This window comes from Lacerta agilis, chromosome 16, assembly GCF_009819535.1.
Source record: "Lacerta agilis isolate rLacAgi1 chromosome 16, rLacAgi1.pri, whole genome shotgun sequence".
NCBI classification, from domain to species: Eukaryota; Metazoa; Chordata; class Lepidosauria; order Squamata; family Lacertidae; genus Lacerta; species Lacerta agilis.
In genome coordinates this window covers 16,671,291-16,698,510 of record NC_046327.1, presented here as the reverse complement: position 1 = coordinate 16,698,510, position 27,220 = coordinate 16,671,291, and the positions used below count along the sequence as shown (strand labels likewise).

General features: G+C 43.3%; 1 protein-coding gene across 1 annotated transcript; it reads left to right on the top strand.

The window, feature by feature from the left end:
• The first annotated feature begins 1,054 nt into the window (after positions 1-1,054).
• TMEM38B (transmembrane protein 38B) lies at positions 1,055-25,679 on the top strand. Its single transcript, XM_033173082.1, has 6 exons — positions 1,055-1,398; positions 8,898-9,054; positions 14,881-15,065; positions 16,726-16,813; positions 22,453-22,570; positions 24,482-25,679. The coding sequence occupies exons 1-6, from the start codon at positions 1,287-1,289 to the stop codon at positions 24,695-24,697; spliced, it is 876 nt and encodes a 291-aa protein (XP_033028973.1). The 5' UTR covers positions 1,055-1,286; the 3' UTR covers positions 24,698-25,679.
• The last annotated feature ends 1,541 nt before the right edge of the window (positions 25,680-27,220 follow it).

Sequence of the window (27,220 nt, the reverse complement as noted above, 5' to 3'; positions counted from 1 at the left end):
TTGGCTACAGGAAGCTCCTGCAGCCAATTGGAAGCCGCGGAAGCCCCGTTAGACGGTCGGCTTCCAAAATAATGTTCGAAAACTGGAACAATCACTTCTGGTTTTCGATCGTTGGGAGCTGGAACGTTAGACTCCCAAGGTGTTCAGGAGCCAAGTTACGGCTGTACAGGATTGTTCCGTATTTCAGTGTAAAATGCTACATCCTGTATTGATACAGTTTGTCCTGTATTTCAGGTCCTCTCTCTCCCAAGTTAGGGATCTTCTCCAAATGCATGTGTTTGAAAGGGTGTGTGAAACGTCATGTATTTAAGTTCTGAGTAGCGAAGCACAGACAGATTTACAAATTCTTGTGTATGGACAAATTCCAGAGAGGCAATCCTGTGAGGCTACAATAGATTGCAATGGATTGTTTTGAAGTAATTTCATCTATCTATCTATCATCTATCTATCTCAGTATCACTTCTCTCTCTTAATATAATATAATATAATATAATATAATATAATATAATATAATATAATATAATATTTTCTGTTTTACAGTTTAAAAGTACTCATTTTTACATCCTTAAAATATAAATAACTTCGCTTCTTCTCTTTCCATACATATAATAAATCCCTGCACATTTTAGAAAAACTGTACCATTCAGTATTCCATCCATCAGAACTTATTTACACTGTTGAATTTATCTTAATGCTGCCAGCGTTTTCAGCTGTACACAGTTGTCACTTCAGCACCAGATGGGGGAAAAATATATATTTTCACCCAACCTGCGCATTAGGCCAGAACAAAGCTGGCAACACTAGACTGGAGATCTACATCAGGTACAGAGGGGGAGGGGAAATTAATAATTATCTGCATTAGGATTTGCCACTCCTGTTTCTTCTGCTTCACCTTCCCCAATGGGAGGACCGGCCCTCACAGCCTCCCCCTCTGAACTGTCAACCTGATCGCGCGGCTACCATCTTGTCCCCGCCCACCGCGCGGCAGCCTGGCCAATCGCCTTTCATTCCAGAGCAACGTTGGGGGGGGAGGGAGGGAGGGGGCGGGGCGGAGTCGAGCGCTCTTCCCGCCCGACGGCTGTTTGTACGGGACAAAAAACTATGCGCGGGATTCGACTGGGACCGTTCGCGCCCCTTTTTGGCTTGAGGCGATGAAGAGAGAGGGGGCGGAGGGGCCCTTCTAAGCTCCGCCCCTCGCTCGTTTGGCTCTTCTCGCCCTCCCCCGCCCCCCCTCACGTTCCTTCTTTAAATCCGTCGCCGGCGCATGCGCGGCGGAGTCCGCCGCGATGGAGGAGCTCCTGTGGCAGGTGGCGTATCGGTTCTCTCGCCTGCCCATGTTCCCTTTCTTCGACCTGGCACATTACGCGGCCTCCGTCCTGTCGCTGAAGGAGCAGCCGGGTGAGTGACGGGGAAGGCGGGCGGGCAGGAGGGATGGCGGCGCGGGAGGAGCCCGGCCTCGCGTCTGACCGTGCCTCCTGGGCATGTGCAGAGTGCCTTCCCTTGGCACTTGTGGACGAGCGCGGTTAGCTGCGAGGCGAGGGCTCGCTCAGCTCCACGCCACTTTTCTCATTTTTTTAATTGTATGCTGCATGCCCGCACGTTTTATAAAGAAAAACAAACACTCCTGGGGGGGGAGGGAGATTGGCTTGTTGGGAAAAACAAAATTAAGCATTTTTTTTTGTTTCTTTTTTCCATATTTTCTGTTTTACATTTAGAATGTTCATTTAAATAACCTTAAGACGTCAATGACTTCCCTTCTCTTCCCATGGTTCATTTTGCATACCATAAATCCCTGCATATTTTACATAAACTAAACTATTCAGTATTCCATTATTACATTCATCAAAACTTGTTACCTTTGCCTGCTGCATGGTTGCCCAGAGTGGCTGAGGAAACCCAGCCAGATGCGTGAGGTATAAATAATAAAATTATTATTATTATTATTATTATTATTAGTTTATGGAATTTGAATCCATAGGCTTTGGTGGTAGACGCATGGTTCATTGGATGGCTTTGAAAGGTAGCCGGATTAGGTAAATGCATGGAGGATATAAGACTTATCATTGTATCCTGGAGTACTGCATCCAGTTCTGGGCACCACAGTTTAAGAAGGGATGTTATGCAGAGGGCGGCGACTAAAGACATAGGAGCCGACTGCTAGGGGCAAAGGAGTCTTCAGTCCCCCCATAAAATATTTGAGTTAATGAGCATTGCCATTCAAATGGTGTATGTGTGCAACACCATTTGATCAGTTACATGGGGTGGGGCTTACTTGGCTCACCCAATATTTCAATATTGGCCCCCTTTGACTAAGACTGTTGAGGGTCTGGACTCTGGAAACCAAGGTTTAGGGAGCTGGGCATGTTCAGCCTGGTAAAAAGGAGACATGGTAGCCATCTTGAGATATCTAAAGGGTTGTCATGTGGAGGATAGAGCAAGTTTGTTTTCTCCAGCTCCGCAGGGTAGGACCTGAACCGATAGATTCAAGAGACAAGGAAGGAGATTCCGACTAAACATTAGGAAGAACTTCCTCAGAGCTGTTCAACAGTGGAATAGTCTCCCTTGGAAGTTGTTGGGCTTTCCTTCATTTGAGGTTTTTAAGCAGAGATTGGTTTGGCCATCTGTCTTGGATGCTTTAGCTGAGATTCCAGCACTACAGGGGGTTGGTCTAGATGGCCCTTGGGGTCCCTTTCCACTTTGCAATTCTATCAGTGACTATTAGCTGTGTTATATGGAAGTCTGTACCGTACTCAAAGCTAATACACAACAGTGCCTGTGTATCTACAGTGCCTGTAGATGTCTGGTTGGTCACTGTGAGAAAGAGCATGCTGGACCTGATAGGCCTTTGGAAGTAACAACAGTCCTTCTGATCATGTGCAGAGTTGCTTTCCCCCCTTGCACCAAGGATGGTGAACCTGTGACTCTCCACGTGTTGTTGGAAGTTGGGACTCCCAGCTCCCATCTGCAACTGTTGGTCATACCGGCTGGGGCTGATGGGGATTGTAGTCAAAGACCTGGAGGGCACCAGCTTGAGGAACGGTACCCTGCACTTTGAGGCTATAATCAGCTCATGTATCAAGAAGAGCGGTTGCCAGAGTTTAAATTTGTGGCGAGGTTCAGACTGTCCTAAAAAACTTATTTATTTAGCATTAGCAGGTTCTTAGGGCGGCTTACAAAAGATAAAAATAAAACCAATGGGAACAAGAACATTGAAATACCACAATTTAAAAGCAGCTGGCAGAATTAAAGCAAATGCCAAGCAGCACCCAAAAAAAAAAAATGTTCAGGGGTTTTTAAAAGGCTGGCAAAGGCCTGTTGCTGAAATGACACAAATATGGCTAGCTTAGTGCTTTGGCATAAAAGCAATATGCAAACTGGATTTGGAGTGTGTATGGAGCAGATTTGACGAACATCACATATCAATGAATGGATTAAAGTGATGACTCTTATTTTGTTATGCTGTGCTTTCTTTGATGAAATTCCACGTAGCACTTGTTGGATGTTTGGTAATCTGTTCAGGTACTGACTAGTCCAGACCTGCTTGGCTTCACCTAGGTTATTGCTGCATCATGTTGCTTTAGGTTCCGAACTGGTTCAGGGCACAAGTTGTGAAACTCTGTAGTGCAAGGGTGGTGAATCTGTGGCTCTCCAGGTGTTGGGCTGCAACTCCCACCATTTCTGGTTGTGGCTGATGGGAACTGGAGTCCCACAAGATCTGGAAGCCTGCAGGTTCTCCAACCATGCACTGTAGTCTCACAATGTCTGCCATGGACCAATTCAGAACCTTTAAGAGTGTTTGAACTTTCTCTTCACAAATTAAAAACTGGGTCTATACTAGGGGTAGCTGAGCATGCCACCCCCCCCGACTTCTCCTTGGCCTGTAATAACCCTCACGATTATATACAATCAAGGTTGTATACAAAAAGATCCCTTTCCACGACACTCTCTGTTAGTGCTGTTTTCATATTGGGCAACTGTTCACCATGACCTTGACTCTCAACAGGTGTGTTTAGGCAGACAAAAGGAAGTACTATGTGACTTTCCTTTGGTAGTGTTGAAAATGCACCACATTTGCCTGCATTTTGCACGAGTGGAGCTGCTATAGGCAGTTCTGAATGGGGGAAACAGTGAAAGGGATATGGTTCTATGGTATAGGCACACTTACGTGCGGCTTCCCTGCTCAGAATCCTTCAGCTTCTTTCTCTCCTTTTAAAAAAGACAGAGCTGTGTGTGACACATGAAGTTGGCCCCTTAGCAACCTTATCTTCACCACTTGGCTGGAGCACACACTGCATGCCTTCATGATGTCTCATCATTAGTGGGGTAAACCCAACTGACAAGACCATGTTCAGACTGATGATACAAAACACTAAATTTAGACTTCCGGCTGGCGACGCCATAGCGGGTGGTCGGGGCTGCTTCGGCTGCGAGGCGCCCGATCCATCCCGGGGGTTAGGAGCCGCGCTACCGCAGCGCGCGGCTCCGGTTGGGGTGCGGGAAGAGCGTCCCGCACCCTGGGCTCCCCGGCTGTGCCCGCGGAGGCTCCGAACCCTTCCCCTACCCCCCTGTAAAGGGGGAGTGGGGGTGAAGGGACAACGGAGCCGGGCTTACGGGGATATGCCCCAACCGGGATGCAAATGCGGCGGCAAAGCCCGCGGTGAGCGTCCAAGTTCTACCTGTGAAGAATGGAGCTAAAGGAACCCGGTGGTCGTGAGTAAATAATCTTGGCAGAAATCGTGTTTTTGGAACGATCCGGGGGGAAGGAGAAAGGCAGCCTGCCTCTCTCCCTTCGAGCCTAAGAAATTAACCAATTTGAGGGATTGCTGCCACAGAACTGGTTATAAAGTATCTAAAATCGATACATGAGACTGGCAAACTTTTTTCTTGGGAAGCTAACTAGCGGAAAATATCTCTATTCAAAGTTGCGGTGTTTGCGCTCCAGCTTAGGAAAATGGCGACGAACAAAGAGACAGGAGAAGAAATATGATACCCACTTCCTCCTCCTCTGCCAGTATGCTGGGTTTCGTCCTTGAACTGGTATTGAACTCTGGACTAACAGATGAACAAAGGCTCACTGCCTTGAAGGTGGAACTAATTTACAGAAAAGTCAAAGTCTTGTGTGGGGGTCTGAAATGGAACCAACTGCCCACAGAGGAGGCTAACAAAACTTTTGACACCTTGGAAGGAAATCTTGTCAAAGAGCTGAGAGGATGGATGGAAAGATGGGAAGAAATGAATGAGCTACTTCGGAGAAGAAATTCGCCTGTTGGGGGTGGCAGCCCCAAGGCGATGTCAAGATTTGCTATATCCAGTCCCCGAGGTGTGAGCTCGGGGGCCAGGGACAGAGAATTAAGGTATTTACAAGAAGAAAAGGAATGCTACAAAGAACCGGAGAAGCTGAGAGAGGGAGGGTTGGATACCTCGGAGCTCGTGGCAAGGAGAGCTTTGGACTGTGCCTGGATCTGTGGACGTTGGGAGAGGGAAGTTGCATGGAAGTTCAGTGCTGATGCCATCAGGAGAAGAAGAATGGACAGAGGGGGTGTGGGGTGAAGTATTAAGTAAAATCTAAAGCAATCTGTTATGGTATTTTGAAATCGGAGGGTGAACACTGTCAACAATAGTTTGTTTTATTATTTGTTTGAATATGAAAAGAGATATTTCAAGTTTTTATGTTATTAGCAGCAGTTCAAAGGATAGAAGAGATAGATTTGATGAGGATGATTTGTGAGGATCTATGAGGATGTAGTATAAATGAAGTCATTTTAAGTGGTTTAAGTTTATAGATTAAGACGATTAAGACTAAGATGAAGATTAAGATGAATGTTTTACTTTATATATATAATTAAGTTTAATTTTTTTAAATGAAGAGGTTAAAAAGTAGATTATGGATATAAACTCGAAGGTGAAAAGTCAACTGTCAAGATTGGAAAAAGAAATTTTTTTTTCGTAGATGTCTAATTAAGAAGAAAAATCATGGCAATCTTTGTATAAGATGTGTAATTGTATTTGTTTTGTATGTGTATAAATGTAGGTGTGGTTAAGGTTGTATGTTGTTATAAGTAAAAATGTCAATAAATTCTTATAAAAAAAAAATAAATTTAGTTCATCATTCTACCCACAATATAGCTATAAATGGCAACTTTAAATGGCAAGCCATTGAAGCAGCATAACAGTATAGTAACAACATGCCCATGCTATAATCATTAACTTGAATTTTTGGACCCACAAATAATGTGCAGTGTTCCTTTCCTCTGAAGAAAAACAAATTGATGCCTTGGACTCCAGGGACGTATTTGCAGCACAGTCTTACACGTTGCGGCTTCCTCAAAGAATCCTGGGAATCAAAGCTGGAGTGTAGGGCTGGCGTCAGACTTCGGAGAGACCTGGGAATGGTGCTAATGACATCCCATCCCAACCACAAACACCAGGTCATGGCCCAGTCCTGCTTGTGGTGACAGTGGTATAGTGGTTGTTGCACCACCACTGCTTGGGTGGTAGCACTGCTCTCCACTGGGTCCCTGGACATGCTGCAGTGGTGAATGGTAGTGGTGCTTTTGAATGGGAGCTAAGCTCAGTTCTCATCCATGGTGAACACCTGCCATTTAAGTTACCCAAAATGTAATGCTTGGCTCATAGATCTAGTTGGGCAAGGCTGGTATAAAGAAGGACGTACCCCAAGAGGCATAGGGGGCCAGGGAGGAGCACCAAAAGCTGAAGGGGACCGGAGACTCAGGCCAGCTCGGCAAGACTTCCCAGCTGAAAGTGGCAGACCAGAGGACCAGAACCAGAAGGAGCTGGAAGCACAGGTGGTGGTGCTCTCATGACTCCTTTGGAACAGGATTGCTTATGGCTTAATGATGCAACAACATCTCAACCACGAACTGAGCATAGGAGGAGTAGCAGGGAGAAGTTACCATTGCTTGCACCCGTATAATTTTGGACAATAAGGCATCATTCTGGAAGTCTGAGTTTCCTGGTCTCTCTGGGAAGGTGGAGTCTTCACTTGTTGCTGTTCTTGCATGGAGAGAAAACCTGCAACTAATCCACCAGCCCCTGTTCCTCTGAATCTGGAGCATCTTCCTGATATATATCAAAACATCTTTCTCAATGCCTGATTTTATTTTATTTTTTGGGGGGTAGTGGAAATTAGACTTATGAAATATGTGCCTGTCTTCTGACCTTCTCACAAATCCTTGTAAATATATACTTGTGAATAGGGCATTTGGACTTAATATCTTGTGTTCCAGACTTGTAATTAGGTAAATCTGATAGTTCATCCAGATAATTATCTCCCTTGTCAAGCACACAATTAAGCTTAATTAACTGCAGCTTTAATGCTAGAAAGAATATTGATGGGTTACATGTGAACTGAATCCTCAGCACTAATATTCATTGTGACATGCAGTGCAGATATAAAAGCGTGGCAATTTATATTTGGATATTGCTGATACACACTATGTTTAATTTGATTTAACAAAAGTAATTCCAAAGAATTAAGTTGCATGTGCACCTACAGATATAATTGGATTCTCATTTTTTGGTATGAATTAAAGGCAGTTTAAAGGAAAGGTCATTAGTGGCTACATCTAATTACTTGTGGATTACTGAAAGCAAATCACGTGATCATTTTTGTTTTCCCCTGTTAAAATTTGCTTTCCCACATAATACCAGTTTCTTAACTTACCTGTTTTCTTGTGCTCATGCTATTGGAAAGAAAGCAAGTTTTTTTTAAATTGAAATAGTATTGCATTTGCAGAAGTAGAGTGTTTTGTAGAGAGCTGGAGCTGGGTTGTTCCTTTTGAATGAAACCTTGCACCTGTTCTGATGCTATGATGGTTGCATTCAGGGCTGTTATAACTTGGACCATTGTAAATGTATCTTTTTCGACATTCACGTAGTAGCTGATTGTTGAGGAGTCTTTATGCTTTGCACAGTATTTCATCATGCTCAATAAGTACATATTGAATGTGGACCATGCTTGGAACACAAAGTTCATAACAGCTTTTTTACTGACTGCAGAGACCCTCTGTGCCCGTCATTTGTGGCTTAAAAGAAGGGCAGGGGGTGGAAAGCCTTTTCTGCCTTGTGGCCTGGAGTTGGTCCTTCACGTCACACACAATCAAACAAAAGTCTTCTTATAAGGTTGGCTTAAAACCCAACAGGGAGGCCAGTTAAGGAGAAATCTTAAATGACAACAATGGGGTTGGCAATGCAATTTTAAGTATGTTTACTCAGAAGTAAGCTCTAAGTTCAGTGGGATTTGCTCTCTCAAAGTGTTCTTAGGATTGTGACCAGAGACAGTTTATTCTGTATGCTTTAGCTCTGGATGGGCAATGGATTTATTGGCTTGGATCCAAAGGTGAATGGTCAGGCCCTTTTGCTTTTGCAAGGCGTCCCCAACCAAATTCTTCTCATTTCCTAATCCTGTCCCAGAGACTCCTGTGCTCCAATTCTTGTTCTTAGGATCATCTTTAGGAAGTTGGGGGGGGGGGTTATATCAGGAAAGACACAATGACCCTTCACACTCGTGATGCCATTTCAAATACTTTGGGCAGCATCCAACTTTATTCAGTGATGAGAAACACACTGAACAAAATAAAAATCAATTTATTTCAATGAGTTTGCACAGAGTTTGGCTAACGTTGGAGATCATGCTTTATATGCTGTTTTCATAAATAATGCTTAAGCCCATTTTGGTATTTATTGGGTGTGTGAAGCAAATTAATGAACTACATTGATCGGAACAGTGGTTCCCAAACTTGCACCCCAGTGGATGACCTGAGAATTGCTGAGGGTGGTGGTTGGTGCTGATCTGTGATCAGGTTTTTGCTCTTTCTGTAGAAATTATGGTGAGAGACATTTGAACTACTTATACTGTGTCTTTTCTACTGTTCCAGGAGCAGTTGACGTAGCACACCGCAGCCCAATTGCATGCTGGTTTAGCGCAATGCTTTACTGTTTCGGTGGCTCCATTTTATCTTCGCTGATGCTTGCAGAACCTCCAGTTGGATTTCTTGCCAACACCACCAATGTCTTACTTGCCTCGTCAGTCTGGTAAGCAGCTTTTACGATGAAGGATGTTGCCTAAAACTTAAATCTGTGCTGAAAGTCATGGAATGCAGCTTCAGAGTTTTAGAGCTGCCATCTGATTCAAAGAATCTAGGTCAGTTAATTGTGTGAGTTTTAATAGATTAAATCTGCATAGTTTTGCATATGAATGAATAAACCAAATCAAATCAAATCAGTTTATTTCAGCTTTAAGCTCATAGCAAGAAATAAATAAAAATATTCAGGGCCCAAGAGAATTGGGCGTCTGCAATTGGTGGTTTTTAAATATGCTTTTTAATACAAGTTGTTGTCCGGGCACCTCGTTGAAAAAGGTTTTTATTCAGTTTTATCAATTAGTTAACACAGTGTTGCACCTGTAATTAGAAACTGTTCATATGCTAAAAATTGGGTGTTTATATAGACATGCATAAAAAGGGCAATTGGTGCACTTGCTACATTATGTACATATAGTTATTTTGGTTCATGGTCTAGCTTGGGGAAGGTGAATAATTTGCAGGTTTTCCTATAGGGTGCTGTTCACAGTTCTGAATGTCTGATCCCTGTGACATCAAGAACCCTCTTTTCTTGTCCCCGCCCCCATGCTGTTTTACATGGATATAAAAACTGGATCGTGGTTTTTATTTTTAACAAAAGAGCACTGGGTGTATGTTAGATTGACTAAAAGAAAATGTTGCACTTAAAAGAACAACTTTAAAAGGCAATAATACAGTCTGTCTCAAATGTGGGGTAAGACCTATTACTTCAGAACACTGGCAGGTACGCCTGTCTTTCAAGCGGAAATGGGGCTTGCCCTGCTCAGAGTAAAAGCAAGCAGTTACTGTTTTCAGGTTCATTTTGAACACCGTCATCAATACCTTTCTCACAAAGGCTGCAGTCTTAGTTACTTGCCTGAAACTCAGTGGGCCTCGGCTTCTAGTAAGTATAGATCAGATCGGGCTGCTTACCTTGGTATCTTGCATTGTAAATGGAAGCCAGTCAATCAATTTACTGCATTAAGATTTGCTTTTCTTGTGACTGTTAGAGCCCCCTTTCTCCCAAGGAGCTCAAGGTGACATATATGATTCTCCCCCCTACCCATTTTATCCCCGCAGCAACACTGTGAAGTAGGTTCAGTTGGGGAATTGATCCCTGGTCTTCCAAGTCCTAGTCCAATACTCTGAACACTACACTTGTAGTCTTTCAGAACATTGGAGTTAGGAGAAAGACAGAAAATTGGTACGTGCAAACTAGTAATTACTATGAGCTAGATTTTTCCTCCATGTGATTTTCCAACTAGCTGAGAGGCCCAGTAATAGGACTTAGCAGTTTTCGTAACTGGCACAGAACAGTATCTTTTTATGTGTGCATAAAGTGCATGTTGTTCCTTTTAGGACTTTTTCCCAATTAGTGAAGCTCATTAACAGTTTTGAGTTGGGGTTGAATTTATGAATCTCAGCCCTTCTTTAGCTGCTGTGACATGAGCTGTGGAATGGATGCAACTCTCTTCCACTGTCTCTTAACCCACATTTGGGTGGGGTGAATGCTTGTGGGGTCTTTTTTGGGGGGGGGAGTGTTTTTCCTTCACTATAGTAGTTTCTCAGTTTAAGCAGTACTAACATCATCTTATTAGAAGTTCATCGGTATGAGAACTTGCTTTGATTTAGGTCACCATTAATCAGAATAATTGGGTCTTGTGGCCTGAAAAACAAAGCATGCATTTTCTGGCTCAGACCCTAACTTTTCTTCCGTAAACAGAACAGAATTTGTGGTCATGGAATTGCCTTTCGCTTCACTCTGCAGCCTGCTGCACCCCCCAAACACCCCCTGTCCCTATAAGTTGGGGGTCCTGTTGATGAATGAGGTAGTTGTGTGACAATGTGACCCCTCCTCAGGATTCAAGTCCATGTGTTTAGCATCATCCTATACTCATCCTAGAATCCAAAAATCTCATTATGAGATGCCATTCTGAGTTGCATCCATTGCTTGACATAGGAAGAAGCTATAGGGAGGTATAGTCGAAGCTGCTTTTCAATATGCAGAGACTTAAACGGTGTATTATTAAAATTAACTGATTGATTGATAAACACTCCAGTTATTCAGGCAAATTAAGGCCAAGGAAAAAATAACTCCATTGCCTCGTTTCTTGCTATATTCATGCATCATCATCTCTACTTTAAGGTGCATCTATTAGGATAAGAAACACTTTTCCTAAAGTGTTTAGGGAAGCTGCCCCCCCAGGGCGGGGGGAAACCCTTTGACTGCCTTACTGGTGTATTTGGGATGTACAGTGGTGCTCTGCTAGACGAAAGGCATTCGCTAGCGGAAGGCTGTCTCGCAAGACGAATTTTTCAATGGACTTGTCTTGCAAGACGAAAAAAAATTTCCAATCCCCCCCCCCGTCAAACTGCTCTTCCCCCGTTGGTGCTTCGCAAGACGAAATTTTCGCTATACGACAGCACTCGCAGAACGAATTAATTTTGTCTTGCGAGGCACCACTGTACAACATACTGATTTTGTGCTATATACATCATGATGAACTCCTGTTTTTTCTTACATATAGGTTGTACCCATGCAGAAAAACAGTGGGGTTTTGTGGCCCCCCAGCAGTTGTTTCTGGGGCCCTATCAGGGCCCCAAGCTGAGTGCTAGTTACCTCTGGTGCAAGGGATTCTATGAGACCTTGGTTAATAACACTGCTATCATTATTAAAAGTAAGCATGGCATATCTGAGAAGTAGGTGTTTAAACCTTTCCCCTCTCATCCTCTGAGGACAATTGGATCAAAAACTGATAGAAGACTGGGATTGTGTAAAGGAGTACTGTACCTGTACATGAAAACAACATTATTCTGGCATAAACATATCTATATGCAATGAGTGAAGTTTACAGGGTAAAGACAAGGAGAAATTGGATATAAGAGGTATAAAGGCAAAATATTATTGATGACACAACAATTAAAATAAAAGACAAAGAAGGAAGTCATACACAGGTGGAGGGAAGTCAAGATTTATGTACTTTTGTTTGTTTGTTTTTTGTATTTAGGTTGATATCTTTTTTTGTTTGCTGTTTCTCCTATTTTTTTATGTTACTTTGATGTTGTCTATTCTGTTTGTTTTTTGTTTTTTGTTATTTTAACTAGCAATAAAAAAAATTAAAAAAGAAAAGAAACTTTCCCCCTTCACTGAACAAACCAAGCTAATAGAGATTCTGTTATGGCTGTCAACTAGTGACATCTACTGGCAGCTATTGGAAACATCTCTCGGCATTCTACAAGTGCCAATCTTATTTATTATAAGTGCCTGATTTGAATACTATATACTATTTCCCCTCTTCTGACTAGGACATAATGAGGAATCTGCTGTTCTTCCTATACAGCAGAGGCAATTATGTACATGCATTGCCATGACTTTGCATGAAAGGAATGTGCCTCTAGAGATGTGAAGGCCCAGAAGAAAACTGGAAAAACTAAAGATGGCTATTCCTCTCCAGTTCTTCTTCTTGTGTCCCCTCTCCCTTGGGGGGAAAAAGGATTTCACAGGTGTACAGTAATGAGCAAATATTGTGTAATACCACTTCTCTAATGAGATCAAAATCCCCATTGAGCAGTCTCCTAATTTATTATAGATCCCTGGCCAGCAATGATACAGGCAAATTTAAGAGAGGATGGAGAGCGGCGGTTCAGACTACCCTGTATGGTTCGCCAGACTGTGGTATCAAACAGACCCACAGATAAACCACTTCTTCCACCTGCTCCTTTCAGAGTTAAACACTCAGATATGTGAGCCTAGGTGCCAAATGTTTCCTTTAATGTCAAGTTGCCATTTTTCAATACAACTTTTTGGTTCCTGCAGTTCGTTCTGATTGTGCAGATAAAATATAATGGATAAAATTCTGCAGGATGTGTTGCTAGTGTGTAGAAACAGGCAATATCCAAGGATCCTCAGGCATGCACCTCCAGGTGGTGGAGACATCAGGCACCATCCTGGCACCCGGGCATCTTCACCTGGTTGCAAATGGCCAATAGTCAGGTGCAAAGTGCAGAATTTCAAACACTGGCTCCTATTGCTTCTAGGTGGGCAGCTGGATCCACTGGTATTTCCTAGGAGGGCAGGTTTGGCATTGCAAATTCCCGTTGAAGACTTTTGCACTAGGGTGCTAGGGAAAGATCTGCTTCATAAGCAAAGATAATTTGACCTCTCTGAAAAAAATACCCATATTGTACAATGTTTCCAAGTGCAAGTTTAATTTTTTTTTTTTAAGATTTACACCCAATGCACCTGCTGGAGGTTAGGGAAATTCTATTGTGTTAAGACAACTCACATGCCAGATTGAAGCCCTGCGTATTATAATTATTATTACTATTATTATTAAATATAGATGTTAAGAAATGTACGTATATTCTGAGAAGGGGAAAAGCAAGGTCCATATAGTGAAGTCACAACTGCTGGCTTGCAATAATAAAGCATATCTGTGCGGATTGAAGAAGGAAGAGATGCTTGGCCCTCTGAGCTTCCATCGGCACACGAGCAGGCATCTGAGGAAGGCTTATTCCTTTGGCACACCGATGGAGAGAGATGGGAGAAGGCTGGTGAAACCTGATGAAGAGATCTCCTCTGATCCTGACAGTAAACCAGCAGCATCTCTGTTCGCTCTGTGTCAGCCGACATGCTTGATTTTCAATCAGATTTGGCTGTGGGAGGGAGATGGTAATGAAAATGATGTCTCTTTGTTAAAGGAGCCTGTAGAGGCAGAGGCAAAAGGGGAGAGCAATAGATGATTAGGAGGAAGTGAGTAAAATGCTGCCTACCAGGCCTTCATTTGTAATTGTGCAACCTTTGTGCAGGGATGGAACGGTGAGGGAATATATATCTCTTTCAATAAGTGAATGGGAGGGAAAGACTGTTCAGAGCTAGACAAAATGCTCATGCAATTGCCCCTGCTCCTATAGGTATGTGGAGAGAGTTACTCATGCAGTTGCAATATTGGTGAATGCATGTTTGGGGCCCCTAGCCTATTTGCCCCAAATTTGGGGGCTTTAGGAAAATGCTGTATTTGTACATTAGAAGTGTAATATTAAGAGGATACCTGTGGACTAAACACAATGGATGTGACCTTTTTTTTTTTTAAATGCTTTATACTTCTTTAAAATGCCAGATCTTGAAATACCACAAAGAGTGAGGTGTTGGGTTTTTCTTTTTCCAGCAATTGTGTGTGTTTGTTTTTAACCAAAGAGCAGGGAAGGAGCCACGTGCCCACAATTTCAGCAGCACGCTGCATGTTCACATTTAAACCATAGTTTAGTTTAACTATGGTCTAAAGTGACTGATACAGGGACGCGGGTGGCGCTGTGGTCTAAACCACTGAGCCTAGGGCTTGCCGATCAGAAGGTTGGCGGTTCAAATCCCTGCGACGGGGTGAGCTCCCATTGCTCGGTCCCTGCTCCTGCCAACTTAGCAGTTCAAAAGCACGTCAAAGTGCAAGTAAATAAAAAGGTACTGCTCCGGCGGGAAGGTAAACGGCGTTTCCGTGCGCTGCTCTGGTTCGCCAGAAGCGGCTTAGTCATGCTGGCCACATGACCCGGAAGCTGTATGCCGGCTTCCTTGGCCAGTAAAGCGAGATGAGCGCCGCAACCCCAGAGTCGTCCGCGACTGGACCTAATGGTCAGGGGTCCTTTTGCTAAAGTGACTGATAGCCGTAATACTACAGCGGTGACTTTGTAACATCTAGCGTTTCATTAAAAAAAGCTTTTATCAGTTTGTTTCATTTTGTCAACATGCTTCCATTGCAAACATTGTGAAATAGCTAAGGTTCAAACTTTCCCCCCAATTTTTTAGGTATCTTGTATTTTATTGTCCTCGTGATCTAGCCTACCGCTGTTTCTGTTTTCTACCTATACGACTGCTGCTTTCAGGGATGAAGGAAGTGACTAGAACGTGGAAAATAACTGGCGGGATTGCACATGCACACCAGCACTACAAAAATGCCTGGTTAATCATGATAGTAGTTGGCTGGGCCAGAGGTAATGTATAAATAATAATATATATAATATTTTTAAAAATTTCAAATTTTAAGGGGGAATCTCAAGGACAGTGGTTGCTAATCTTTGGGGTGGGGCATGGGCTGCACTGACACATAATGAATCATATGTTAAAAAAAAATCAGTATGGCCATTATTATTTTTTAAGGACACTGGGGTGGCTCACAAAAATCATGGGCATTTTGGGTGGCATTTTGGGGGCACCAGAATGGGTGTCTGCAGACTGTACATGGCTTGTGTGGTTTAGGCACCACTGTTCTATGAAATGGTATTGCACCCGGGGCCACTTTTAGAAGAAAAACCAATTTAAATCCATCCTGTTAATGTTTTCTTCCCCCTCCCTCCCTCCCTCCCTCTCATCACTGCCACCCCCTTCTTGGCTGCTCCTTAGAGCCACAAAGCTCAATCCTGCTCAAGTTTAGTTCCATCCTCCTGAGGAAAAGAACTCGTGCCTAAGGTTTCAGCCTTCATCACATGTTGCTGTTCATGTGGCCTCTGAATAAGATGTCCCTAGTTTAGCTTTCAGTTTTCCTGGCAAATGCTGTTCTTGGATGAGAGCCGCTTATAGGTGCTCTCATTTTATTACGGAATTCCACCTCTGCCAGGTATAACACTAGCAGGGGCATTTATATTTCTATGTCAGCTCTGACAGAGGTTTGTCTAAAGCTCAAATTATAAGGCAGCAATCCACAGGTAGGAGATGGGGAGGGCAGCACGGTGGACGTGAGGGCAGGGGAGTGCTTTTTCGTCCTTTTTTAAAAATGTAAACATTGGAAATGGTGGAAAGGGAATATACCACAGTAGCTCCAGTTTGGTTTAGTTACATATAACTAAACTGCTAGCTTTCACACCCTCTTGCATATGTGTCCTGCAAAAGGCTCTTTGGGTGAGAGCTGACAAGGGATGGGTGTTTCAAAAAGGGCGCAAGAGTTGCAATCATGGTGTTTAAAAACAGACCACTGGTTTGTCCCTCCTCTGCCAGGTCCCAGTAGGCTAGTCAAATTATTATTATTTTGTAGACTAATAACTTTTGTGAGACTTTTATAGGGCTGGACTACTACTCCCATGAGTAGTCACAGGGAAGAGTAGAAGTCATTCTCTCTATGAGCCATTACTGGGTGCATAATCTCGGTGTTATTGCTTTGTAAGCAAGAAGAGATTTTGTGCTTAACTTCATTAAGAGATAGGATTCTCTCTCTCTCTCTCTCTCTTTCTCTCTCTCTCAGCTTTTTTTAAACTAAATGAACAGTCACAAATTCTAAGCTGCAGTGTACCGGGTGATGTTGGCTGCTGCCTCCATCATCATCATCATCAACATTATTATTATTATTATTATTATTATTATTATTATTAAGCTTTGACAAAATTTAAGATCCTTGTTGAATTAATTTCCCCCCTGAAATATTAGGTGCTTGCCCTTGACAATAGGATGCTTTCAAAGGAGTCTCAAATTGAGGACCCAATTTCAAAAACTGCGAAGTAGGTCATTCCATTCGTGCCTATAACTTGAGGGCCATACCCTGCTCCTTTTAGAAAGGGACGTGAGCAGCTTTGCAGTTGTCCTGGCTGGAAGCGGAATTGAGTGTCGTCAGATCTTCTGGAACCAATTTTATGCATGTAATAATTTCTTGTTGAATTGCAGGAGCCGGGGGCGGCCTAATATCTAACTTTGAGCAGTTAGTGAGAGGTGTGTGGAAGCCAGAAACTAATGAACTGCTGAAGATGTCCTAGTAAGTCAATGAAAAGAACATAACAATTGGCACAGTCCTGGGAATGTTCTTTCTTTGTATTGAAAGTAGCACTGTGTGAGTAGCTCTTCAGTAACATGACTCTCCTATAATAAATTAGTGCGCTTCAAACTTTCTGCCTGGAGGGAGAACTGTCCGTGCCAGTTTGCTGCTGGGGAACCCCAAAATATCTGCTACGAAACTGTCGCACGTTGTAGCCGTGGTTTCTAGAAAACCTATTAGTTTTGCTCTATATGGATTGGGTAGGACTGGGCAAATACAGAGTGCCAGAGTGCTCTGTATTCTTGTGGTTTATCACATGGAAAAAGTGAGCAAAGCAGTGCACATATAACCACATAAAGATGATGAAGAGTCTATGGCTGCAGGCCACAGCTCCTCAGAATTGACTTCCTATTGACTTCATATGGAGCTCATCTGAAATTACCTGTCTACACTACTGCCCACAGGGAAGGGGAGCTGAGGAACAAGGCAGCAGAGAGCTTCATTGAAGAGACCTATGGGGCCTCTCAAGTAAAGACGCTGGCAGCGACTTCCACTGGGGATCACTGTGGCTGTTGACTTCTCCTGCGATCTGCTGCGTTTTATGCCCCATGCCTCTTAGCATTTAAAACGAATCTGCCAAAAGTGCTCATTCAGAGGTTGGAAGTATACTGACGACACCCAGATGGGTCATATGATCAGAGAATTGTAGCGCTGGAAAGGACCACGAGGGTCATTTTGTCCAATCCCCTGTAATATAGGAATTTTTTTTGCCCAACCCATGACCCTAAGATTAAGAATCTCATGCTCTACCGACTGAGCTATCCCAGACTTCTTTTCACCTTCTTCCATTCTCAGCGAGGCGATGAAACCCTTGAATGGTTGCCTGGAAGAGGTGATGGGTTGCATGCAGGCTAATAAATAGAAACTCAGCCTACCCCCCCCCCCCTGGTTTATGGTTTCATATACTGTACTGCTTAGTGAACTGAGATTGACAGCTCAGTCCTATACATGCCTACTCGGGGCATGAAGTCAATATAACTTATTCCTAGGTGAGAAAGTATAGAATTGCAGCCTAAACCAGTTTCTGAATTCAGGTGTACCTGGAAAAGCAGGGTAGAAACAAACCCAAGACTGAAACGCTGAAGCTGCCATGTTGAGTGCAGGATGGGGGCAAGAGCATGAGTCTAACTCTCATTCTGTGCTTTGAAAACCAAGACAGATGAAGCAAATATAGCTTCATCGGAACTGGTCCTTTCAGTAACAGACTGTAAGAGTAGTGCAGGCTTCCCCAAACTTAGCTGTTTTTGGACTACAACTCCCATCATCCCTAGCTAGCAGGACCAATGGCCAGGGATGATGGGTATTGTAGTCCAAAAACAGCTGGAGATCCCAATTTGGGAAACTCTGGTCTAGTGTTAGGCAGATCAAGTGGGATATAAATCTAAAATAGTCTTTCTTTGGCTTTCATTGGCAAGTGTGTTGGCAACAGGAGTCCGGGGAATAGCTACAGTTGCAATCGAAATTATTTAACTCCCATTGCAAATCAGGTTTATTATCAAACTTTAGAGAGATTCAGCTGTTTGCAATGAGGGGAGTTGAATAACAGTGAGACTGGAGAAGCAAGCATAAGTTGCAATTTCAGCTGAATTTGGGGGAACCACTTGAAGCATCCGTTTGCGTTCAGCTATTTCAATTGCTTTTGTTTGATTTGCTCGTTGCAAACAGCTGAAAGTCTGTAATTTTTTATTACAAACCTGATTTGCAATTGGGGGTGGGGGGAGTTTGAATCATTTCGATTGCAACTGTAAGTCCTTTTCCTGTTCCACCTACAGATGCAAGGGATTACCGGGTGTGTGGGAATAGGGCGGGCAAACTGAACCTCAACAGCAGCAATAACCTCGTGTGATTTGTTAGGTAAGGGAAATAGTACCCGTCACTCATCTGGTTGAAAAATAAAAGTTAAAACTGCTCTTAAGGACTAAACTCTACCGAGAGCTAAACCTTTTTACCACCCCAATCCTGACACTTGACTTCTCTACATCACGGGTGGGGGAACCTGTGGCCCTTGTTGGACTTTAGTCTCCCACCAGTGTCTCCCAGCATGGCTAGTGATCAGGGATGATGGGAGTCTTAGCCGAACACCACCCGGTTTTGCACATTCCTTATCCCTAGTCTCGCGCAGGAGGGAAATCTTGCCAGGGGTCCTTGCAATGTGTGCCACCAGCCCTGCCTTTTGCTGAATGCATCCCCAAAGCACCCTGCCAGTCATAGTGATGGGCACTTCAGCAGTGTCTGACAAAACGTCAGCTTCAAAGCAGTAACTGAAATTAATCGGGAACGAAAAGCTCAGGTTTTGTGGGGATGCGAGAGCCTGCTCCGAAGGCGAGACGCATTAGTATGCTGTTCAGAGCGTGCCTCTGGCGCACGGGGGAATACGGCTTGAGTTACAGCTTTCAGCTCAGGTTTGCAGAAGCTAAATTGGGAATGTTAAATCACTCCCAATTTAACTTCTGCCATGGGAAGTACAAAAAGAGCTGGAGCAGGCTGTCAGGCCACAGCTGCTCCTCCGGAGGGGGAAACGAGCTCATGGTGGGCATTTTAAAGTCCCCTTGCCCTTCCTCTCTGACTTCCTGGCAGGGTTTCCTTTGCGGAAGTGATTATTTTGAAAAGACGGCTGCCACTACTAGTGTGATAAAAGCAGCAGGAGTTCCAAAGCACTTAGGCATCCTGCTTCCAGCCACTATCCTAGGTAATAAAGAATGACAGGAGAGAAACACAGCAACGCAAGCAGAGCTGTTGCCAAAAGCCGGCGTTTCTCCCTCTTGACCCCCCCCCCCGCTTAGCTGTGTGTGTGTGTGTGTGTGTGTGTGTGTGTGGTATGAGCTGCCTGTTTTTGTTGGGTGTGTGTAGGTGACCTAAATCCTTCAGCTGTGAAGAGAAATACAATTTTTGTCATTTTAACGTGCCACAGGTGTATTTTTTTCCTTTCTTAAAGCTATATGCCGGCCGATGCAAGGCAGAGCGTTGCATGTTTTTAAAAGAGGAAACTCGAAGCTCATGAAAGGAGAAATGTTTCTCAGGAGCTCCTCTTGTGACAATATCACTGAGTTGAGAACTTCAGGATTTTAAAAAGGGCTATACATAGATTGATAGTTTTTTGTTACTGCACGATGCAGTTTAGTTCTGGGTTATACATAGAATCATAGAGTCATAGAGTTGGAAGAGACCACAACGGCCATCCAGTCCAACCCCCTGCCAAGCATTGCTCCTAAGGAGAATTTAGGAACTCCTAAGGTTCCTAAGGTGGTGGAACTTGTTTTTCAGCCAGAGGGTGGCATTCCTTCATGCAAAACCTCCCAGGCGGACTGCCTTCAAATGCTGAGCAGGGCCAGAGGCAAATGTGGCTAGACTAGAGCAACAGATGTTCCGGCCACCCAGAAGTCAGAGGTTTTGTCACACCCCTCCCACTCCATCCAGGCAAGCAAGAGGCATTGCCAAAGACAGTTCAGAGACACCTTCCAGCTAGGCAAAGCACTTGAGGGCATGGAGGACAGGCAGTGTAGGGTGCATCCTGGGAAGAAGAGGCCAGGGAGACATTAGAAAGGGCTAGATAAGATGGGTCGGGGGGGTTCTGCCCCCCCCCCGGCATGAGGTTACCCACCCCTGCTCTAAGCCACAGTTTTGGGAATTTTTGAAGTGCCTTTAACAAGGGGCCTGCTTCATAGGGTGCTGGCAGAGATCTCCCAGTTGAACCAAGGGAAAGACAAAGGCATGTTAAACAATTAGCCCCTTTTACGTTCTGCGGAGGGCTGGAGCTTTGGTCTTTTACAATCTCCAGCCATCAACTCACTGGTTGACTTGGGCAAGCTTTTATTCAGTAAGTTTGTCAATGTGGCATGCCTGTCTCCAACACTGCCATGCTATTTTACAGAGATGGTGTAAGGATTAGCGGGACGAATGTTTGTGAAGTGTTTTGAGCAAAGCGCTGTTACAAAATGTCAAGTGGAAATAGTGTTAAAGATTCAAGAAAGACAGGTGCATCGCGGTAGAAAACGGAGGAATTCTCATTTCTGTTGTATAAAATCCAGATCTATTTCTTAGCAAGACTAGCAAACAGTTCCCAACTTCTTGTTGCAGTGCTTTCAACCCGATTATGGATTTTTTTGGCTGGTTAATCATTTGCCCTTTTTCTGCTCAACAAGTTTCATTGAGCTGTGTTACACGTTAAATAAACCTGTGAGTGGAATCCAACATTGCGCTATCTGCTTATAAAGACCTTTGAATTCTGGGTCTTGGGATTCTTATCAAGTGCATCCTCCCATATGAAGCTCTCTGAGGCTTAACAGCTGTTTTCAAGCCCTGTTTTCAAATTCTCGTATGCTTTCAAACCATGCTTTCATAAGAATCAGAAGCTGCCTTTCTGTTACTGCTACAGAGGTTTGGATCACATGCTTGCAGTCTGTTCTAGAAACCAGGAAGCTTAGTTGGGTCAGAATCGAATGTACACTTGCAGAGTTAATGCTAAATACATGACTGCTGGTAAATAAGCCACCATAGCCATTAGAGGGCCATGATAATTTGTGTTCTGGGCTTTTTAGACTCTTCTACCCATGTACAGTGGCGACACAGGACATGGGTGGGGCTGTGGTCTAAACCACAGAACCTAGGGCTTGCCAATCGGAAGGTCGGCGGTTCGAATCCCCGTGATGGGGTGAGCTCCTGTTGTTCGGTCCCAGCTCCTGCCAACCTAGCAGTTTGAAAGCACGTCAAAGTGCATGTAGATAAATAGGTACCACTCCAGCGGGAAGGTAAATGGCGTTTCCATGTGCTGCTTAGTTCACCAGAAGCTGCTTAGCCATGCTGTCTGTGGACAAACACCAGCTCCCTCGGCCAGTAAAGCGAGATGAGCGCCGCAACCCCAGAGTCGTCCACGACTGGACCTAACAGTCAGGGGTCCCTTTACCTTTACCCATGTACAGTACTCTCTGAAACCAAAGAGGCACATTGGTTGCCCGATGTGAAATTATTTTCAACTTTCCTATGCCACTAAGACAACTAGGTTTTGTTGTCTTTTGGGGAGTTTGCCTTTATTTTTCTTCTGCTTGGTTTTTCAGTTTTTATTTTAAAATGTTATGTTTGATTTTACATACATTACTTTATGAGAGGGATAGAAATCACACCAGTAATGTATATATATTACCTAAACAGGTGATTATAAAAAAAGTTACTGAGTTAAAAAGTTAAAACAGCAACTTAATAAAGGGAGTCTACCTATGTTCTGAGAAGGGATGGTCATATTTAATATTTTCCTTTTGTTCTTCATCCACCAAAGCCAAAAGAGCCTTGGAGGTTGAAGACCCGTGCCTCTAACTTCCAGCCAGTCAATTGACGTTGCTCTTTGCCTGCCAGCTAGCTAAAGCTTCAGCTGTTTCATTTACTGATAAGAAGTTTTGCAGCCCTATTAGAGAACCCAAATGCCTCTGGGACAGTGATGGTGAGGGATCTTGGACGGTGATGGTGGGGGATCTTAATGAAAACTAACAGCAATGTTGACAGATTTACTAACTTTTCTTTGAGGGTGGAGAGGGGAATTGAGAAATAATGCCTGACATGTTTTGTGTCTCTCCCCCCCCCCCCAGCCCTGTGAAACTAAGCTTGATCGGGTCCATACTCTTCACAATGCAGCACCTCTCTTTTCTTCCAGTAGCGAAGCCCAACCTCATGCTGTATTACACCTCCTTCTTGGTAATCACAAAGGTAAGAATTTTTGGGGCTTCTTGGCGTTCTGCTGACGCGAGTTAACTACAGGCACTCTAAATAAACTTGTGAATGTTTTTGTACTGATGGTTCCAGTAATGCATCTAATGCTTCATACATTAGATTTAATTGCTTTACAATTACATAAAATGCGGCACTGTGGAGGGACTGCAGCAGGGCACGTTGCAGTAGGAGGGAGAGGGTGGGGAGGCAGTAAATCCTGATGAGCAAACAGGGATGCAGTGTGTGGAGGTCCTTGCACATGGTGCTTGCATTGTGGTCTGTGTGGGGTAGCCACACCCACTTTTGCCTTGGCCACACCCTTTGATGGTTGACCAAGAGGAAATGTGTCCCTTGGGCTGTAGAAGGATAACCGCCCCCTCCCGTTTAAAGCATTTGGGGGGAAATTCAGTGGTGAAAATTTTGGATGGTGGCAGTAACTAATTGGTCGTACCTTGAGTGTTCCACTTTTCGAACGATTTTCGGAAGCCAAACATCCGGCACAGCTTCCACGGCTTCTGATTGGCTGCAGGCTGCCCCTGCAGCCAATTGGAAGTGGCATCTTGGTTTTCGAACAGTTCCGGAAGTCGAACGGACTCCCGGAACGCATTCTGTTCGAGAACCAAGGTACGACTATAATCTGCATCTGTCCTCTAGAAAGGCCAAAAGAACAGAAGGGAGCCCTCTAGGGATGTTTGGGGGAACTTCACTTCTGGAAACCCGATGAGATATTTAATTTCAAGGACCAGTTCACATGACTACTGCTATCCTCTGCCACCCCTGGCTGTGGTTTCTCATGTCGAGGACCACTGCAGTGCTCATATCCTGTCTAAGTGTGCTATTTACTAGCCAGCTTAGGATTCCAGTGGCAAGGTCTACTGACGATTCACTTAAGCTTACAATATTTAGAAATAAGCTAGTTTTTCTTATGCCTTCAAAAGCTTCTTGGGGGGGGGGAGGGAACGAACGACAAAGGACCCCCCAGGTAGATTTTGGAAGCACGCAGGAGCAGAAAAGAGGGAGAAGGGAACCTGAAAGTGGTACCACGCAAGTGGGTAGGCATCCCTTAGATGTCTCCCTAGGGTTGTATTATTTATCATTCTGCATTTGTTTGTTTGTTTGTAACTAATGCAAACTACCTTGAACCTGCCAGGTAAAGCAGCAATTTTAAACATGCAAATGGTGACATTAATTGTTCTGTGTACAGAAGATATCTACCTAGTTTTAGTTCCATAGAATCATAGAATTGTAGAGTTGGAAGGGACCCCCAAGGAGCATCTAGACCAACCCCCCTGCAATTCAGGAATATGCAGGTTGCCCCTATGGGAATTGAACCCGTGACCTTGTGTCTGTGAAATCAGTAGGAACTTTGCCTTCGCTTCAGCCATGTCAGAATTGCATGCTAGGTGATTCTCTCTCTCTCTCTCTCTCTCTCTCTCTCTCTCTCTCTTTGTGTGTGTGTGTATTAGTGATATATGAATTGAATTACATATTAATGTCAGTTTTAAAAAGTATAACTGTGCAATTTTAAGAAGTGGTGTTTATTTGCTTGTATGATCTAGTGAGAAATATGCATTGTGTTTGATATTCTTCCCTTAACTTGGGTCCTGGTTTGTATCTAAAAATGGAAAAAATATTGGGGAATTAGATGAATTCTTATTTATGGGTTATTGCTCATGACCTCATGATGTAACGTGTATAAATGCAAGGAATAGCACATCAGATAGCCCATAACCATTCCTTCTCATTGCGAACTGTGGTGTTCACATGATTATCTGTTTAGAAGCAAAACAGGACCACCCAAAAGTAAGCGAGTGGTTTCTACCTGGGTATTCCCTGGGTATGCAGAAGTACACACACCTGTAAATCTTGTTGGAGAGCTGATGTCCCTTGTTGTGCTTCTTGTTTCAGGTAATCATGATGCTGACAGATAATGCTTTCACTCCCTTGGCCCCGTTTGAGAAGGTGCTGGTTGGTCTCCTCTTTGGTCTGCACCCGCCTTGCCCTGAACCTTGTAACAGCGAGGCCAAAGTCCCTTACAATGGCGCCTCCTCAGACTACGACCGCACAACAGCTGGAGAGACGAGCGACAGTGTTAAGAGAAGACATGCCAAGAAAGCAGAATAAAAAGCTTAGAATGTGATGCGGGGTGGCCAGGCGTAGCTTCTTTGTACATGCCCATAAAAACACGCCATGTTTTTCTTTTTCCTAATAATGTGAAAGGACAATTGTGTATAAGGAAATTCACGTAGCAAATGGCTTCCAGAAGCATAGTGCAAAGTTTCCTATGCAAACCCCCATTTCAGTGAAGCTTGCTCAGGCTACATTGCCCACGAACTTTCTGCACTATTGACATCTAGTAGTATTGCAACTGCCACGTGGCTCTATGTGGCCTCTAAAAATGTATTTTTTTGTAAGCTAGAATTCATACTTGGACAAGATGCATCATGTTGGGTTTCTTTCTATCTAATGTGACTTGATAAAAGAAGAGATTATATTGTGATTTTACTTGTATGAAGAATTTTTATTGTGGTCTTAAAATAAGTTTTTTCTACTTCAGAAAACAAAACACTAACTTTTAAAAAGCTTGATGAAATATTTTCTGGCACTAGTGAAATGTGATTGTCAGAACTGACTATTTATGTTGATTGTAACTTATTCGGGAGGTGATCCAGCAGACGTGAGCACCTTGAAATCTGATGGGTGAGCTTTAAGCATGAGCATTTAGGACTTGAAAGTGCTAAAAAATTTGGCTGAATTGTGTCCTGGTGTTTCCATTCTTTAATACCGGAGGTTACTCTCCCAATATTTTAATACACGATTTTAATCTACCTTAGTTGAGAAATGTGAACATATTTGTGAAAATGTAATATATTCAGTTACATGAAAGAAGCAGTAATTTCAGTGATCAAATTTAAACCAATTTAATATTCTAACAATTATATATATATATAACAGTGCTTGAGGGCCAATTTTGTAAGTTTCCACACTTGGCTTGAGTCACAAGCAGTCTATTAGCTTTTTTCACAAAATTTTCATACAGGGTTTTCAAATCTTTGTATGTTTACCCACTGGAACCACTTAGATATTAAATTATTTGTAAGCATGAGCTTCCTTCTTCCTTGCTGGGTTTATGAGACAAAGAAACTCAAGTGTTGCGGATTTTCTTTCTGGATTTTTCAAACGATTCCACTTAATCAGTCACAGACTAAGTGTGGTAAGAACAGACTCCTCTTCAACACACACACGCTTTTATTTATAGAAACAGATATTGCATACTAGACAGGTTTCCCCTACATAATTTGGTATCTCAGCCTATCTAATGCTAGCTAGCTGTAGACACAAACTTGCACATTGAACCACGTTTCAGATGTTTGCCTGGTACCAAAACACCTGTGTGGTGTTGCCAATCACCTGGCAGGAAACAAAAAGAGAAAGGGGCCAACTTCCGGGAGGACTCCATCCTTTCCCCCCAATCACCTGCCTGGCCAGAATACATGGTTTATGGTTTGTACTTGCCTTCATAGGTCAGAAGCTGTATCGCCCTGTTTTAGGATTTAACCTCTACTGGGTGATAGCCAATAGGGGCAAATCCACAATATACATCACATATTCAGTGCACATTTGAAACACTTACCCCAAAGGCTCATGGGAACTGTAGTTTCCCCCAATAGAGCTACCATTTCCAACATCCTTAACAAACTACGCTTCCCAGGATTCTTTGGGGGAAGCCATGTCCTTTAAACGTGTATTGGATGTGCTATAAAGTTATGTGGGTTTGCCTCAGGTCATATAGTAGGCCTACATAAATCAATGGACTCCAGTAACTTCAGGGAAATATTTCACGACATAAACATACGATTTTACAAGTAACTTTACACTGAAAAATAATTCCATGAAGGCTTTTTTTAAGGTTTAATTTCCTCACCCTTTAAAAACGTAAAGCTAAATTTCTCTCTCAAAGTGGTTTTGTTCTGGGAGAGTGTGCGGTAATTCATTGGCATATAAAGAAAGGGTACTGTCGTCTCAAGTACCCATCTACCATTATACTGAAATTCATTGTGGGGGGGGGGGCAGCTGAAAAGTACTTGAGACAAACACCAGCAGGCAAGTGCGCTTCCAACCTTTTTGTGCCAGTAAAATCTCTGAAATGTTTTGTATTACTGGGGCTGAGCAAGTCTCTCTTTGCTACTAGATCTTTGTGGTGCTGTTGACGACGGCAACGACCTCACCGTGGTATTTGCACTGTAGTTCTTTTTACACAAACGAATGTGAAAATGTATTTGAAATTACTGTTAAGATATTTACAGTTGTTAGCCAGAAAATGGTCTGCTTTGTATTTGGGTGCAGTGTGCATTTTAAATCCCTGCTATTAAAACGAAATGGAAAAGGAAACTGTTTTTCTCAGCGCCTTTAGCAGTGTGGTGGGCAAATACTGTTCTGAGCAAATATGTTTTCTTGCTCCATGGGGCATGCTCCTGTCATTAATGTACTTAAAATTGTTGTGCAATTTTGTCTTATAAATTGCCTTGTGACGCGATTCTGCTAGTCCGGGCTATGAGGTTTGGGGTGGTTAAGGTCATGACGTTTGAAGCCCCAAAAAGGTGGGATATACTTGTAAATTGAATGAAGAATAACATAAATAGTTTC